Source organism: Cimex lectularius, unplaced genomic scaffold, assembly GCF_000648675.2.
Source record: "Cimex lectularius strain Harlan isolate CLEC.00 unplaced genomic scaffold, Clec_2.1 scaffold185, whole genome shotgun sequence".
Taxonomy (NCBI): Eukaryota; Metazoa; Arthropoda; class Insecta; order Hemiptera; family Cimicidae; genus Cimex; species Cimex lectularius.
This window is the reverse complement of record NW_019392756.1, coordinates 752,742-770,691: the sequence shown is the minus strand read 5'-3', so window position 1 is coordinate 770,691 and position 17,950 is coordinate 752,742. Positions and strand designations below refer to the sequence as shown.

General features: G+C 33.0%; 1 protein-coding gene across 4 annotated transcripts in view; it reads left to right on the top strand.

Moving 5' to 3' along the window:
- LOC106663051 (zinc finger homeobox protein 4) overlaps window positions 1-17,950 on the top strand; it is a 313,616-nt gene that overhangs the window by 219,832 nt on the left and 75,834 nt on the right. Inside the window, exon 4 of one of the 4 annotated variants that reach the window (XM_024227315.1) lies at window positions 1,514-1,687. The exons of the other annotated variants lie outside the window; for them this stretch is intronic. Within the exon in view, the coding sequence (XP_024083083.1) occupies window positions 1,514-1,521 (8 nt within the window). The 3' untranslated portion in view covers window positions 1,522-1,687. Of the gene's footprint in view, window positions 1-1,513; window positions 1,688-17,950 lie in introns of those variants that run through there. 4 annotated transcript variants of the gene reach the window in all.

The following is a 17,950-nucleotide window of genomic DNA, read 5'->3' as shown; positions in this document are numbered from 1 at the left end:
ATGTCGTTTTACACCGTTTAATGTGTGGACGTACTTTTCTTCCCAAAATTGCATAATTGTCGATATTTCTCTCTATTTGATCATTATGAGATATTTTGTGTGTTTTTTTTTGTTAACAGAAAAAAGAATTAGTTCATTTTTTCTTTTCGTAAAATTGGCATTATACTTCATTAAGCAAATGGTTTTTCATGGCCCAACTTCCGGGAAAGTCATGAATCGCTGACTCGTCCCATCCCCTGAGATTTTTGTTTTTAAATTAATTTTTTTTATCTTTATTGGATCATATCTCCTGTAATCAGAGATTTGCCAGCATTTTTGGTTTTTAAGTTCCTTTTTTTAATGTCTTTTTACATCGTTTAATATCTGGACTTACTTTTCTTCCCAAAATTGCATAATTTTCGATATTTCTCTCTAATTGATCATTATGAGATAATTAAGTGTGTTTTTTTTTATTTGACAGAAAAAAGAATTAGTTTATTTTTCTGTTTTTAAAATTGGCATTATACTACATTAAGCAAAGGGTTTTTCATGGCCCATCTTCCGAGAAAGTCATAAATCTCTGATTCGTTTCATCCCCTGAGATGTTATTTTCTCGGTTCATAATTTTTTAAATTAATTTGATGAATCTCCAGTATTCAGGGATTTGTCAGTATTTTTGGTTTTTGAGTTCCTTCTTTTGTGTCTTACATCGTTAAATGTCTGGAGTAAGTTTTCTTCCCCAAATTGCCTAATTTTTGGTTTTTCTCTGTATTTAGCTCAGAAGCTTAATGTTTTTTTTTAACGTAAAAGAGATTTAGTTTATTTTTTTCTTGTAGGCTTTATAATATTTTAAACAAGGGTTTTTCATGAACCCACCCCAAGAAAAGTTATGATGAGCTGACTCGTCCCTGAGATATTAGTATATTGGTTCAATATTTTAATGATCAATCCGATCATAACTGTAACAATTATAAAGTTAAGGCTCTTGTGTATGCTTTATGCTGTTAAGGAAGTTTTTTTTTTAAAGAATTTCCTGGGGAAAAAAACAACTTTCAATCTTTAAAGACAATACTTTTTATGAATCCACCCCCGCCCCTAAAGGCGAGTCATAATTCGCTGATTCGCTTCGACCCCGTCTATATTCACCCGGGCACCCCTCACCGCCCCCGAAATCATACTTGCGAGCGTACACACAAGTCGTAAAAAAAAGGAAAAAAAAATCCCCAAACGTCTCCCGTATTTTTTCATCAATCCTCTCCTCCCGAGCCCTTATCTCAGAGGCATCCCCAAGAGATCCGGGGGCAATATGAAGGGCGGAAATAAAGATATTAATATTGCAAGCCAATCCCACTTTTATTGCAACCCACCCCCCGATCGCAGGAAAGAGAAAGAAGGCAGAAGGCTGACGTGACTCCGTTACCGCATGCCACAATACACAATTATTTAATATTTTATTTTTAATTTCTATCATTTTCTTTTGTTTATTTTGATTTATGATTTTAATTTTTTTTATTTTTTTTCTCGGTTTTTTTAGGTACGTAACGAAGCCTTCGACAGTCTTATATACATATTCAAAAAAAGAAAGAAATCCATGTACATTTTATACATAGAAAGAAAAATTTATTTTATACAATTTTATACGTGTAAATATATATAAAAAAACTTTAATTTTTATATAATTACAGACAATAATTAATGTATATTTTTGTCCCTTTTTTTTGTTTAATCGAAAAAAAGAAAATGTTCCTATAGCTATATAATTTTTTTTTCTCTTTTACTATATGATAAAAAAAAGTTCCCTCGCCCAATTTATTAACTTTTCATTTTATTTTGTATATCTGTTTATATATTATGAGAAGTCTATTGTAAGTTTTGTTAAAAAGAGTCCCGAATTTTTGTATGATATTGTAAATCTTTAATACCCCGTATCGCCTTTCCTACTTTTTTTTTTTTGGTAGAAAATACCAGAAAGTGCTTTATTATCATATTGTTATCGGCCGTCGGCCGGAAAAATACGAATTTTAATAAAAAAATAATTATTCAAAAAAAAAGTTTTTATTTATTTTTTTTCCTCATCCGAAGCCTCGTTTCCCAGACGAGGAAGCAGGTATGGTTTTATTTTTTATTTTTTTTTAATTTTTGTGTATTTTGGCATGCGGATAACGGTAGTTTTTGTGTTGAAATGTTTGCTTGTATGTTTTGGGTATTGCATGTTTTTTTTAATTTCCAACAGGTGGTGGGTTATTATTAAAATAAATAAAATTGGTGCACTTTCAAGGCTGAATATTTATAAAATTACAGTGTAGTGTATATAGAGAGAAAAAAAAAATTTGTACATTTTAGAATTTTATACACCCGTTTTCATCCCCAGTCAATATATTTTTTTTTTATATATTTACCCCCTGAAGCTTCACACAAGCTCGCTAATTGGGGGGGGGGCCCTGCCGAAAGCCTATTGAATGGGGCCTCCTTTTATTTATTTTTTCCCTTTTCCTCTCCCTGCCTCCCTTGAACGTATCCATCAATGAGTGTCACGGAGGCAGGTATCCACCGAGGATTTTTACAACGTGTCGAATCCGACACCGGCCCTCTTTTAGACTTTTTTTTCTTCTCCTCCCTTTTTACCCCATTTGGCAAGACAAAAGCCCTGCGACACCTTTCCGCCCATTACGACTCCCTTTTGTACAATCTACAGATGCGCGAAAATCTCATTTTGGATTTTCGTTAACGCATTTCATACCTGATGGAGAAAATTCCATTTCCTTCACCCTTAATATATCACCATTATTTAAAAAAAAAACTTTTGAGTGAAATAAAACAATATAATTCCCTTTAAATTTTACCCATCGAAAATTTTATCAATGTTGTAAAAAAATTTATGTCATTCCTAACGACTTTATCACTAAAACATCTGGTAAATGTTTAACAATAAAAACAAATTAGTTTGCATGAATGAACTAACTTGAATGTAATCAACCTACCCCAAAAAATGCAAAATGTACATTTAGTGGAGAAACTACCTCCGAGTAGCTCTCCATACATAAACACTAATAGTTTTTTCAATTAATTAATCTTTGAGTAAGGTATTGGTTGAAAAAGTTAGTGTCACGAGCGGGATTCGAACCCACGACCTTCGGCTCAATACGCTGCGGCTCTACCACTTAAACTATCCTGACTTCGATCCACTCGTACACCAACTTAATTATCGACATCTCAACCTACGTTTCGAATTTTTCCTCCCTTTTGCCATTTTTCGAATGGGTTGTGACACTAACTTTTTCATTTCGACCAATACTTTACATAGAGTTTAATTAAATTGAAAGAAGTTATTTGGTCAATCGGACCACGAAAGATAAGTTTTGTTGATAAGAATTTTTTTTATGATGGTATATGGTTTGAAAAGATTTTTTCTCAGATTTTACTACATTTATCTACACTGGTTGTGGTATAGATTTGTAATGTCGTTTTTTGTTTTTGATAAGCTAGTTTTTTCAAGTAGTCGTGAGAGGATTTTGTATCGTTTCATCTTCTATTTTCTATCCGAGTTGTGGTTTCTACGTCAGTAGTTTTTTTCAAATCGTAGGTTGTCCACTTGGGACAACTTTTTCTAAATAGGAAGTAGATTTTTCTGCGTTCAATTAGCCAAGATTCCAACAGTGGGAGATTCTTTAGGCGTTAATGGATTGCAGTATCGTCTGCGTGGGATGGTGTGGAAGAGATTGAAAATAGTTAGGGCGCTAGTACGCCGCCCTGTCGAACTCATTGATTTGCTTTGTAATAAATTGAGCTGAACAAGAATTCGTGGAAAGATTTTATTATTTTTTTCTGGTCTTTAAGCCGTGAATTGGATTCCAAGTCGTTTGTATATGATATCAAAAACAGTGTAGGTGCCAGTACGCTGCCTCGTCGAACTCCTCCATTGATAGGATTCGAGTATGAATTTGCCTTGTATGACTCGGGAAAATCAGTTGATTAAGGAGTTTTGAATAAGAAGGATTTTTGAGCATTTAGTTAAACCCCCCATTCCTAGTCCCTCTGTCCATAATTGGTTTTAGTATGGCGTCCTTTTTTGGTCAGTAATAAATTGAACTGAACAAGAATTCGTGGAAAGATTTTATTATTTTTTTCTGGTCTTTAAGCCGTCAATGTGGATTCCAAGTCGTTTGTATATTATACCAAAAACAGAATAGGTGCAAGTACGCTGCCCCGTCGAACTCCTGCATTGATAGGATTCGAGTATGAATTTGCCTTGTATGGCGCGGGAAAATCAGTTGATTAAGCAGGTTTGAATAAGAAGGATGTTTGAGCATTTAGCTAAAACCCAGTCCTTCTAGTCCCTCAGTCCATAATTGGTTTTAGTATGGCGTCCTTTCTTGGTCAGTAATAAATTGAACTGAACAAGAATTCGTGGAAATATTTTATTATTTTTTTCTGGTCTTTAAGCCGTGAATATGGATTCCAAATCGTTTTTATATGATACAGAAAGCAGTACGGGTGCCAGTACGCTGCCCTGAGGAACACTAGCATAGATTGCATAAGAAAAGAGGAAATTGCCTTTTTGGCTCAAAAAACAATAATCAGGTCGCTCTAAATTGCGTAAAAGAATGCTTTTAAGCTCAGTAAAAAAATGAGGTAGTACAAACTTTTTATTCGTATACACTTTAGTGAATATTGAATTAGTATTTCCAAGTTAGGAGGTAGGTGGAACGAAGAATATAATTTATGGATTTTCTGAGGAGTTGTTGGTGGATTTTGTGAGTAATAAGACCAAAACCTGGATTTTTTTGAGATGTTCAAATAAACATCAGAAGGTGAGGGATAATGGAATATGGGAGTGTAAATATTCCATAAGTTTTATGTAGAAGTTCATTTGCATGATGGAATAAATTGGAATTTGGTATGGAGGGAGAAGTTTTGATCAATCTCTTAATTATTTATTGTTTTAATATTACATAATCTTTGGAAATATTTATTTAAAAAAAGGAATATTCCCTTTTTGTATATTTATTTTGCTTGTTTCGTTGGTTAATGATCGAATCGTGATGAGTGCTGTTAAAATTATGATGGCATGATAAGGTGAGGTTGTTGAAGAGAATTAAGTAATTTTTAAGTATACTCTGCTAACTGATGTATTTAAAAAAGATAATAGTCCATCGGTTAAAATTGGCAACAAAAGGTCTTATTTCCCTCATGAAGACATTAGATACAATTTTCCATAGAAAATCCCCCCCCTCTGTTAAATTGGATAATCTCTGGGATTTTCCTTCGTCCTGGGATAATTTTCGACTTTATTCAAAAGGCAATTAATCTGTGTGACAATCGGACGGTTATTTTTCATCGTGAGCTATTAAATCCGATAAAGATCTGGCCTTATTTTGATACTAATTCTGACTAAACCCGCGCTCCAATTTTCACCGATTCTCCTTATCTTAGTAATTTTTAATCTAGATTTTCAAAAACCTAATTTCAAAGTGAAATCCTTTTTTTTTTAATCACAATTGAAAAAGGTAAATAATTTTACTCAAGGTTTTATTTATTCAAAATACAAAATTGCCAAGGGTCTGTTAATTTGTCAACCCCTCGGATTTTTGTCGTGACTTGATAGCTTTGAACCTGCAAAGGCTTTATTCAAATTCGAACCGTGCCGAGGCATACGCCGTGTCAGGTGGGGCGAATCTTTGACTAGGAATTAAATATATATAAAAAAATGTACCCCTCGGAGGCACGAGGCTACAGGGAAGATGCAAATAAGACTCAAGACAATCACAAATCCCCTCGTCGGGTTCATTTAAATTTTGGCTCGTGTGCCTCTTGAAAGGACTGCTCAAAACATTCCAGGAGAGATCTGCATATTAAAAGAGCCCCGGGGTCGATGTTTAGTGTCGAATTATGTCGACATTCTCGTCTATGCGCCCTTTCCCTATGTTCTTTTTTCTTTTTCTTGACAAACTTGTAAAACTCCCTTATCTCTTGAAATTTGACTATTGAAACTGAATCCCCAGCACCTTAGGATTGCTTGGAATATAGAAAGTCACATAAATTAAACCACAATGGATTACATTGCATATTTAAAATTACTTAATAAAGAGAAAAACTAACAATGTTTATTGCATGTAAAAAAGACATACTTAAACAGCCTCTAATCATCAAATCGACAATTATTCATTCCTTCATTCTTCGTTATGAAAAATAGTAAGTAAAACAATTAATTAGATTTCAATGAACTTTTATTTTGGGATGAAATTTTTCCGAATTGTAAACACTTGGTTTTACAAACGGCTCAAAATAACTTTGAAAACTGAAGAAACATTTAGCATGTGGGAAAACGACGAAAACGTTCCGAGTTCAAATTTTGATGTTTTTGACCGTTCGTTTCACGAATTGTACCAATAATAAGATGTATGTATATACAATACAGAGTGTCAACTTGCTATTGACATCCCCTGATCTAGGAAAAAGTTAAACAGTTTTTTTTCTTAGTATAAGATCTACTGAATATTACAATCAACTTTTTTTGTGAAATTTCTTTAAACCATATATGCGCAGATCGTGGTTTTCATATCCAGGGCGTCAACTTGCTATTGACATCCCCTGATTTTCTTAAAAACTATTCAATCTAGGAACAGTTAAAGTTTTCTTCTTAGTATAACTTTTATTCTTAGTACTGAACGTAACAATCAACTTTTTTTCGTGAAATTTCTTTAAACCATATATTCGCAGATCGTGGTTTTTATATCCAGGGTGTCAACTTGCTATTGGCATCCAATTTTTTTGTTAGCAAAACTGTCATTTTTAAACATTGCAATTAACTTTTTTTTGTGACATTTCTTCAAATTGTACACATACAGATCGTAATTTTGATGTACAGGATGTCAACTTGCTATTGACAACCTTTGATTTTCTTAAAACCTTCCATCCAGGAAAAAATGAAACAGTTTTTTTTTCTTAGCATAAGATCTACTTAACATTACAATCAACTTTTTTTCGTGAAATTTCTTTAAACCATATATTCGCAGATCGTGGTTTTTATATCCAGGGTGTCAACTTGCTATTGGCATCCCCTGATTTTTGTTAGCATATCTGTCATTTTTAAACATTGCAATTAACATTTTTGTGACATTTCTTCAAATTGCACACATACAGATCGTAATTTTGATGTACAGGATGTCAACTTGCTATTGACAACCTTTGATTTTCTTAAAACCTTCCATCCAGGAAAAAATTAAACAGTTTTTTCTTAGCAAACGATCTACTGAACATTACAATCAAGTTTTTTTCATGAAATTTCTTTAAACCATATATGCGCAGATCGTGGTTTTCATATCCAGGGCGTCAACTTGCTATTGGCATCCAATTTTTTTGTTAGCATAACTGCCATTTTTAAACATTGCAATTAACTTTTTTTGTGACATTTCTTCAAATTGTACACATACAGATCGTAATTTTGATGTACAGAATGTCAACTTGCTATTGCCGGCCCCCGGTTTTTTATAAAACTTATTCAACTTAGGAAAAAAATTAAACAGTTTTTATTCCTAGCATTAGCTCTACGGAACATTGTAATTAACTTTTATCCGACATTTCTTCAAATTGTACACACGCAGATCGTGATTTTTATGTAAAGGATGTCAACTCCCCTGAGTTTTCTCAGCTTAAATGTCACTGTTAAAAATTGCAATTTACTTTTTTTGTGACATTTCTTCCAATTGTGCACATACAGATCGTGGGTTTTACATACAGGATGTCAACTTGCGTAACTTTTAAAGATTGCAGTTGACTTTTTTGTGACATTTCTTCAAATTGTACACATGCAGATCGTGGTTTTTATATACAGGGTGTCTCGTCCCCTTGGTTTTCTTTGAAACTACTAAAACTACTAAACGCAGAAAAATAATTAAGCAGTTTATTTTTGCAAAAGCTGTGCTGAACGTTACAATCAATGTTTTTCCTAATTACTTTAAATCGTATTCACGTAGATGGTAATTTTTATATACAGGGTGTCTCGTCCCCTTGGTTTTCTTTGAAACTACTAAAACTACTAAGCGCAGAAAAATAATTAAGCAGTTTATTTTTGGAAAAGCTGTGCTGAACATTATAATCAATGCTTTTCCTAATTTCTTTAAATCGTATACACGCAGATCGTGATTTTTATATACAGGGTGTTTCGTCCTCTTGGTTTTCTTTGAAACTACTAAACGCAGAAAAATAATTAAGCTTTTTTTTTTGCAAAAGCTGCGCTGAACATTACAATCAATGTTTTTCCTAATTTCTTTAAATCGTATACACGCAGATCGTAATTTTTATATACAGGGTGTCTCGTCCCCTTGGTTTTCTTTGAAACTACTAAACGCAGAAAAATAATTAAGCAGTTGTTTTTTTTTGTTTTTTTTTGGAAAAGCTGTGCTGAATTACAATCAATGTTTTTCCTAATTTCTTTAAATCGTATACACGCAGATAATGGTTTTTATATGAATGGTGTGAAATTGTTACTTCATCCCCCTGGTTTTGTTTAAAACTATTAAACCTAGAAAAACCATTTAAATGTAATTTTTTCTTATTATTGTCTCTACTTTCGACCATTACAATTAATTATTATTTTGTAATGAAATTTCTTCAAATTGTTTACATATTGTGGTTTTTACGTACGTGGTGTCAACTTACTAATGTCATTTCTACTTTCCTTAAAAACTTCTAAATCAATAATCAATAACAAAAACAAAAAAACGCTGCGAATAAAGAAGACAAAAATTTGTTTGTTAAGAATTTGGATTTGTTTTATGCACACTTTATTGCCATTAAATACGATTTTTTAGAGCAAGAAATAAATACTTCCGAGTTGGATTATTCTGAGGAAATTTTTTGTTTGACTCAAATGTCCAGTGTTAAAAAATTTGTTTTGATGGAAATTTAATCTTATTAGACGTTTAAAAGACAAATATTTTTCGCTTTAATCTATATAAACTACTTTATATTATTATTTTATTATAACTGGGGAAAAAGTCAGGATGAAATCAACTATCAATCCCCAAACGTTTTTTAAATGTAATTTTTTTAAATTTCTTCTGTTTTTATCTATTTACCAAAGAAAAGTTTTAGTAGTTTTTTTTAGTTTCTAGTTTTCTAAACAGTAATTAACTTTATAGCTGATCGGTGGAGTCATTTCAAAATAATCATCCATTATTGTGATATGCGAAAAATTTGGAAAATTTGAGATAATTCCCCCCCCCAAAAAAAAAGTCTTAAAAATTCGTGTTATAAGGGCTACGAAAATTCATATATGTATTCATTCAAATCAAAAATGCATATTTAATTTAAAGGGTGCTTAAAAAGCAACAAGAAGTATGCTTTTAAGACGCTTCTGCTTCTGGAAGTCTTTTCTGACTTCATACAATCCTGCATATTTTTGCCTTAACATAGAAAAAAATTATTGGCGTACAATTTCCGTTTTTTGAACTAAAAAAATTCTTGCCACCCCTGGTTAAACATTTCGACACTTGTCTGATATTTCTCGACCTAGTATCACCAAAAAGAGTATAAATCGAAATCGATGATCCCACCGGTAGTTGTAAAAAATATGAGAGGCTGGAGAAATTTAGGTAAAAGAAAAAAAATGAATTTAGTATAACGATTTTGGCCAATAAATATAATTGAAACGTGTTCCTTCAGTAATTGAAGAAAATGTTGTTCAGGGCGAAAAAACGTGAGAAAATCATATTTCAAACAGGGTCAGGTTATGCTAGGAGTAATAGTGGAGCGTTTTGAAAGATGAAACCAAAATTCTAATCGTCCCACCTTTCAAAAGAACACGATTTTATTAAACGTATTGTAATAACAAGACAACGGGTTTTATGTTTAGTTTTGTACTTTAGGAGGATTTTTTTTTTTGGACTGTGGTTATTATTTTTTGTACAAAGGTTTTCAAGCTGTCAGCTTTGTTAGATTTCTAAGCAAAGATGTAAATTGTTGGGATGTAAAGTGTTGAGAGTGTTATTACATTAAAGTACTTATACGAGGGTCATATAAAAAAAAGAAGTTTTTCTAGGATTCCTTGAGATTTTTAACACTACAATGCATTACGGTATATGCTCTGATCACGGGAAATCGATGTAATCGACTCTTCCGAATGGTGCGTCGCCAATTCTCCGGAGATGGACGGGTCGAGACCGATGAAAAGATCCCAACGGTAAAGTGATACATGTTGGAATCGATTTTCCTCCGGGATCGATGGAAAATGCGTTTCCAGAGTGGGCCTCCGGTTCCCGGAATCCTGGGCTTCATCAGGGCGGAATGCGCCCCCCTCGTAGGACAATGGCCCGCAGAATCGGCATGGAAGGAGGATGAATAGGAAGCGGCTGATGAGCCTTCATGCCTCGTTAGCAGACCCCGGCTACCGTTCCTACACCTAGTGGACTAACAAAAAAAAACGGCTTCTCTTATATTCTTAAAAATTAATCAGCGCCGTTTCTCTAGCCATTAACACACTATAAACTACCCATAGTTTCAAGCATTGACCTTTACCGTTCATCGTAGGTGAATCGCATATAAAGTTCATACCACCTGGATGGATATTTTCTCTGCAATTTTATGGGATTTTCTGGTCATGTTAAGATCTGGACAGTTTGATCTAGAGTTGCGTTATCAGTAAAGTCCAAGAGTTAAAATTGCGATTTGAAGCGAGGACATCCTTTAAACAAACAAAACGCTGACCATAAGAAAAAAAAATGGGTTTAAGGGTAAAAACTAGTCCAATTTCCTGACTTAATGACTACAAACTATACTTAAAACACTCCTTGCTTTTTTTTCACAAGCCAAAGTAAATTCCAAGGGCAAAGCTGAAATTTGTACCCAGGACCTCATCGCGACGAAAGGACACGTCGTCCAAAAAGACAAGCTTTAAGGTTTAGGTAAAACCTGGTCCCATTATTGGCATAGTTCATTATAACTTTTCAACACCCGTTTTATTCTTGGAATAGGTAAAGTCAAAAAATTCCAACGACCAATTGGTTCCCAGGACCTCTCTTGAGGTGTCTTGAGAAAGGACATGCTGAAGATAAAATCTTTTACACGCTTTAAATGTTGTATAAAAATTATTCCAATTATTCTCATTCTTCATTATAACAATCCGCCAAATCCCACTTGTGTCTTGTCATAAGCCAAAGTATGGAAAATTCCAACGACCAAGCTAGAATTCGAACCCAGGACTTCTTCTTGACATAAAGAAACTTGCGATGAAGACGTCACACGGTTTAAATTTTGGATAAAAACTGGTCTCATTATGCATAATTATTGTGTATATACCGTCTATTGAAAAACCTTGCTTGTTAGCAAATCAAAGAACGGAAATCTCCAAGGAATAAGCTGGGATTTGAACCCAGGAACTCTCCTTGACCGAAACATCGCTGATAAAGACTTTATCATGCTTTAACAGTGGATAAAAACTGCTCCCATTATTGACAGTCTTCATTATAACAATTCGCCAAAACCCCGTTGCGACTTGGCATAAGCCGATGTACAGAAATCCCAACGTCCAAGCTGGAATTCGAACCCAGGACCTCTTCTTAACCGAAACATCATACTGACGATAAAAAATAAAACTGGTCGCATTACCCATAATTATAATCTATATATCATTTATTGAACAACCTTGCTTTTTCGCAAGTCAAAAAACGGAAATTTACAAGGAATAAGCTGGAATTTGAATCCAGGACCTCTTCATGGCAAAAGGACGGATTGTCCATAAAGAAGTTAATCTGTCAATTTTTAATATAAAATCTTCCCATTACTACAGTCATTCTGTAAGAAAATATTTTTTTAGGCGGTAAATAGAATACAGAAATCATAAAAGTCCATGTGTAAATGATGGAATATGAACGGAGGAACTCTATTTGACCAATAAGGAGACCTCCTGTTGATAAAATCATAAAAGAGGGTAAATTCTGAAGAACAATTAATTCCATTACAAAGGTTATTGACTAGAAATTATCCAATAAAGAGCGCTTGTGTTTATTCGAAAATTAAAGTTTCGAATTTTCCGAAAAAACTGGAATTTGAATCCTTCTATACGACTTTTCTTTGATAGAAAAGACAAGTTGAGGATAAAGACGTTAATTCTCTTTAACTTTTTTTATGGAAAACCCGACGCAAAATTGTCTTAGTTCTTTATAACTATTCATCAAATACGCCCTGTGCTTGTTTGCAAGTCAAATTAAGGAATATTGCAAAGGAAAAGCTGGAATTTGTACTGAGGACTTTTTTATTAGAGAAGCTCTATATTTTTTTGGAGATTTTTACATTTACATTGCAAGTACATTTTCAAAGTTTTTCATTGTTATCATTTATCCGTCTTTGTGTATTACCCAGGTTGGAATATCCCTTGGGAAAAATTTGTATACTGAGGACCTCTCCTCTAACAGAAAGGACAAGTTGACAAAGTCGTGACGAAGAAAAATTCCGCCAAATTCAGTCCAAATGCTGAAATTTGGACCTCTTTTGGCGAAAGAAAACGATAAAATTATAATAAAAAAGCTTTGAGTTTTAAGGAAAAACTAGCCCCACTGTCAAAGTTTTGCATTATTATTATTTATCAAACTGTCTTTGTGTATAACTCAGGTTGTAATATTCCGAGGGCAAAGCTGTTATTTGTGTACTAAGGACATCTTCACGAAAGGACTCGCTAACCATAAAATTATAAAAGCACTACATTTTTGGAGATAAATAGTCCTATTAGCAATCTTTTTCATTATTAATATTCATCAAACATTATTTGCGTTTTTCAAAAGTCAATAAGGAAAATTCCAAGGACAAAGGTGGAATTTGAACCAAAGACATCTTTTTAATCTTCCAACGAAATCTCGACACATTATTTTGATTCTTTATTATAACTATCCACCAAACATTATTTGTAGTTTTGAGTAGCCAAAGTAAGAAAAATTCCGAGAAAAATGCTGAAATTTGGATCTCTTTTTAGTAAAAGAAGACGATAAAGTTATAATAAAAAAGCTTTGGGGTTAGGGATAAAATATTTATCAAACTTCCTTCGTGAATTACCCAGGTTGGAATATTCCAAGGACGAAGGTGGAATTTGAACCGAAGACATCTTTTGACAAGAAGGACAACTTGACAACTATTTTGATACTTTATTACAACTATCCACCAAACATTATTTGTAGTTTTGAGCAGCCAACTTAAGAAAAAATTCCGAGAAAAAAGCTGAAATTTGGATCTCTTTTCGGCAAAAGAAAACGATAAGGACATAATAAAAAAGCTATGAATTTTAGGAAAAAACTAGCCCCCATCAAAGTTTTACGTTATTACTATTTATCAAAACTATTTATCTATTTATCAAATTGTCTTTGTGTATTACCCAGGTTGGAATATTCCGTGAGAAAAGCCAGAATTTGTGTACTAGGGACATTTTCATAAAAAGACTCGCTGACCATAAAATCATAAAAACTGAACATTTTTGGAGATAAATAGTCCCATCAGCAATGCTTTTCATCATTAATATCATTAATATTCAACAAACATTATTTGTGTTTGCCAAAAGTCAAAGTAAGGAAAATTCCAAAGAAAAAGGTGGATTTTGAACCAAAGACATTTTTTTGAGAGAAAGGACAAGTTGACAAAGTCGTTAGTACATTTTAACCTTCCAATGAAATCTCGACACATTATTTTGATACTTTATTACAACTATCCACCAAACATTATTTGTAGTTTTGAGCAGCCAACTTAAGAAAAAATTCCGAGAAAAAAGCTAAAATTTGGACCTCTTTTTGGCAAAAGAAAACAATAAAGACATAATAAAAAGGCGTTGGGTTTTAGGGAAAAACTAGTCCCATTATCAAAGTTTTATATTATTAATATTTACCTATTTATCAAATTGTCTTTGTGTATTACCCAGGTTGGAATATTCCGTGAGAAAAGCCAGAATTTGTGTACTAGGGACATTTTCATAAAAAGACTCGCTGACCATAAAATCATAAAAACTGTACACTTTTGGAGATAAATAGTCCCATTAACAATGTTTTTCATTATTAACATTCAACAAACATTATTTGTGTTTGTCAAAAGTCAAAGAAAGGAAAATTCCAAGGACAAAGTTGGAATTTAAACCGTAGACATTTTTTATCAGAAAGGACAAGCTGACAAAGTCGTAAGTACGTTTTAATCTTCCAACGAAAAGCTAAACACATAATTGTGGGACTTATTATAACTATTCACCAAACATTATTTGTAGTTTTGAGCCAAAAGTAAGAAAAATAACGAGAAAAGACTGAAATTTGGATCTCTTTTTGGCTAAAGAAAACGATAAATTCATAATAAAAAAGCTTTTAGTTTTAAGGAAAAACTAGTCTCATTATCACAGTTGATTAATATTCAACAAACGAGTTTCTCAAAAGTCAAATTAAGGATAATTCCAAGGACAAACGTGGAATTTCAAAGACATTTTTTGACAGAAAGGACACGTTGACAAAGTCGTTAGTACATTATAACTAAACAGCAAGCATTATTTGTAGTTTTGAGTAGCCAAAGTAAGAAAAATTCGAAAAGCTGAAATTTGGACCTCTTTTTGGCACAAGAAGACGATAAAGACATAATAAAAAAGCTTTGGTTTTTAGGGATAAACTGGCCCAATTATCAAAGTTTTGCATTATTACAGTCCATCCAACACTACTTGTATTTTTTACAAGCCGAAGCATGGAAATTCCTGAGCAAAGCATGTTGCCGAAGTCCTATATTTGAATAATAAAGAGACGCTGATATAAATACAAAAAGGTTTTAAGGGAAAATTAGTACTAACTTGTAGTTTTGAAAAGCCAAAGTAGGGAAAATTTCAACGACCAAGCTGGAATTTGAATCTAGGACTTCTTCTTGACCGGAAGGACTGATGATAAAGACAACATGCTTTGAGCTTTCTTCAAGGAAAAATTAAATCCATTATTGTGGTTCTTATAATCCATCAAAATCACACTTCGTGTGTTTTAATAAATTTGAAGTCCAGGGCTGGAATTTTTACCGAGGACTTTATGGAACATAATAAGTAGACGGATGATAAAGACTTTAACAAGCGTTAAGTTTGTGGAAAAAATACTTGTCCCGTTATTATCTCAGGTTATTTTAATGATCTATGAATTGGGACTTGAGTTTTTGGCTATAGTTGGTACTAGGTAAAATGTAGTTTTGGGTTTGCTTTATTTCGCCCACTGATGAGGGGTGTTGTTCATCACATGGTTTTCTAATAACGTTTCTTCTGAACTTTAGATCTAAGGTAAATTGGAAATGAAAAGAAACCAATTGCTCATGGCATGCCGATCGCATTGAGCGCCACGCCTCGCAGAACGGCTCTTTTTGATTAATATTTTTTGATTAAGTGAAGAAACGGGTGGAGAAATGTAATTATTCGTTATTAGCCGTTCTCAAGGTAAGTATAACTGAGTATAAAAACGTGATTGCCCAGCGTCTAATTGCTAATGAATTTATGTGGTTGTGGCTGAAAAAGGAAAATTTGTATTTAAAAGGAGCGGGTCCGGGTTTTTCGATTCTGTACGTGCCTTGGTGTGAAAGGCTCTCGATCAGAACAGACCTAACGTAATTAAGAATTGACAAAAATCCCCTTAATTGAACCTTGGGCTCGGTAATGACCGAGAGCCGGTGGGTTATTACAGTTGATTCGTCTGGCTGGCGGAGGAGGACGAAGATGGAGGGGAGGAGGTTCTGATGGTCCCGACCGTGATTACGACCTAGAAATAATCAGGGTAATTATTTTCCGTAGTCTCCTGGGGGAAGTAATCATGCGGCCGGCAATCAAGGGAGATGTTACCCCACGATCTGATCCGCGGATTCTCACGGGGTTAAGAACCATGTCAGACTCCATCCTAAAAACCGCTTCCCGAAAAAAAAAATCAGGGAAAACCATCTCGATTTGTCTTGGAAAGAATCAACACTCCCATGTGACACTCAGGGAACCGTTATGGGCACTTTTTTCCATTAGGAAATGTTTCAATTACGTGTCCTTTCTAAATCAGTCTACCTACAACACGTTGAACTTTTATATGCCAAATCTTTGTCCAATCATAAAGGACAGAAGTTACTCAGCATAAGAAACAAAACTACATATGTTATACAACCAAACAACATACAACATATATACAATTGTTTACATCTGCAAACTAAGATTTTTAACAAATTATATTAAACAGCCAAAAATCAGCCAATCCTTGCTGTCATTCTTAAATAAATTTAAAAAAAATCTAAGTGAAATTAGCCCTTTATCTTATATAATGTACAATTTACGTTCTTTTTCCCCAGTTTTTAAGTTCGTTCATTATTTCTTGAAGAAGGTACCAGGATCAACGCTTTGATAAATAAAAAAATTATAAGTGAAATTAGTGCTTTTTCTTAGAAGATGTACAATTTAGGTTCTTTTTTTTCCCAGTTTCTAAGTTTTTTCATTATTTCTTGAAGAAGGTACCAGGATCAAGGTTTTGATAAATAAAAAAATTATAAGTGAAATTAGTCCTTTTTCTTACAAGATGTACAATTTAGGTTCTTTTATCCAGTTTTTAAGTTTTTTCATTATTTCTTGAAGAAGGTACCAGGATCAAGGTTTTGATAAATAAAAAAAATTATAAGTGAAATTAGCCCTTTATCTTATAAAATGTACAATTGAGGTTCTTTTTTCCCAGTTTTTAAGTTCTTTCATTATTTCTTAAAGAAGGTACTAGGATCAAGGTTTTGATAAATAAAAAAATTGTAAGTGAAATTAGTCCTTTTTCTTACAAGATGTACAATTTAGGTTCTTTTATCCAGTTTTTAAGTTTTTTCATTATTTCTTGAAGAAGGTACCAGGATCAAGGTTTTGATAAATAAAAAAATTATAAGTTAAATTAGCCCTTTATCTTAGAAGATGTACAATTTAGGTTCTTTTCCCCCAGTTTTTAAGTTCTTTCTTTATTTCTTGAAGAAGGCACCAGGATCAAGGCTTTGATAAATAAAAATTTTTTAAATGAAATTAGTCCTTTATCTTAGAAGATGTACAATTTAGGTTCTTTTTTCCCAGTTTCTAAGTTTTTTCATTATTTCTTGAAGAAGGTACCGGGATCAAGGCTTTGATAAATAAAAAACTTATAAATGAAATTAGTCCTTTATCTTAGAAGATGTACAATTTAGGTTCTTTTTTTCCCAGTTTCTAAGTTTTTTCATTATTTCTTGAAGAAGGTACCGGGATCAAGGCTTCGATAAATAAAAAAAATTATAAGTGAAATTAGCTCTTTATCTTATATAATGTACAATTTAGTTTCTTTTTTTCCCAGTTTCTAAGTTTTTTCATTATTTCTTGAAGAAGGTACAAGTCTTAGTCTCTTAAGTCAAATAATGTTCTTCCTATTGCCAGCCAGGATTTAAACTTTGGATCTTTCTGATTTGATATAATAAATCACAATGAGGTTTATTGGTTATAATGAAGTCGTACGAAAATGGGTTCCTTTCCTTAAAAATTAATAAATAAATAAGTGGTTAACATTCCGTGTGTCCTTTTGTTAAAGAAGAGGTCCCCGGTTCAAATTTTTCCTTTGCCCCTGGAATATTTCAAACTTTGGCTTGTAAAGTTACGCATTAAGTATTTGATCGATGGTTATAATGAAGTAAGACAATAATGAGACGGGTATTCTATAAAAAAAAATATAAAAAAATATCGGACCAGTTTATAGCAGTTAACGTCCCTCCACACATGAAGACGTCTTTATTGGCAAGCAGCTTGCAGCTTGTCCCGCAGAATTTTCCTTATTTTAAATCTAACGAAAAACATAACTTGTGTTTTATTGTTATAATATAGTACCACAAAAGATATAATTTTTTTCCGAAAACATAAAGCGTGTTTATAGTCATTGTATCCTTTCTGCCAAGGAAAAGCGGTTAAAAATCCAGCTTTGCTCTTAGAATTATCTGTTACTTTGCCAGGTAAAAAACACTA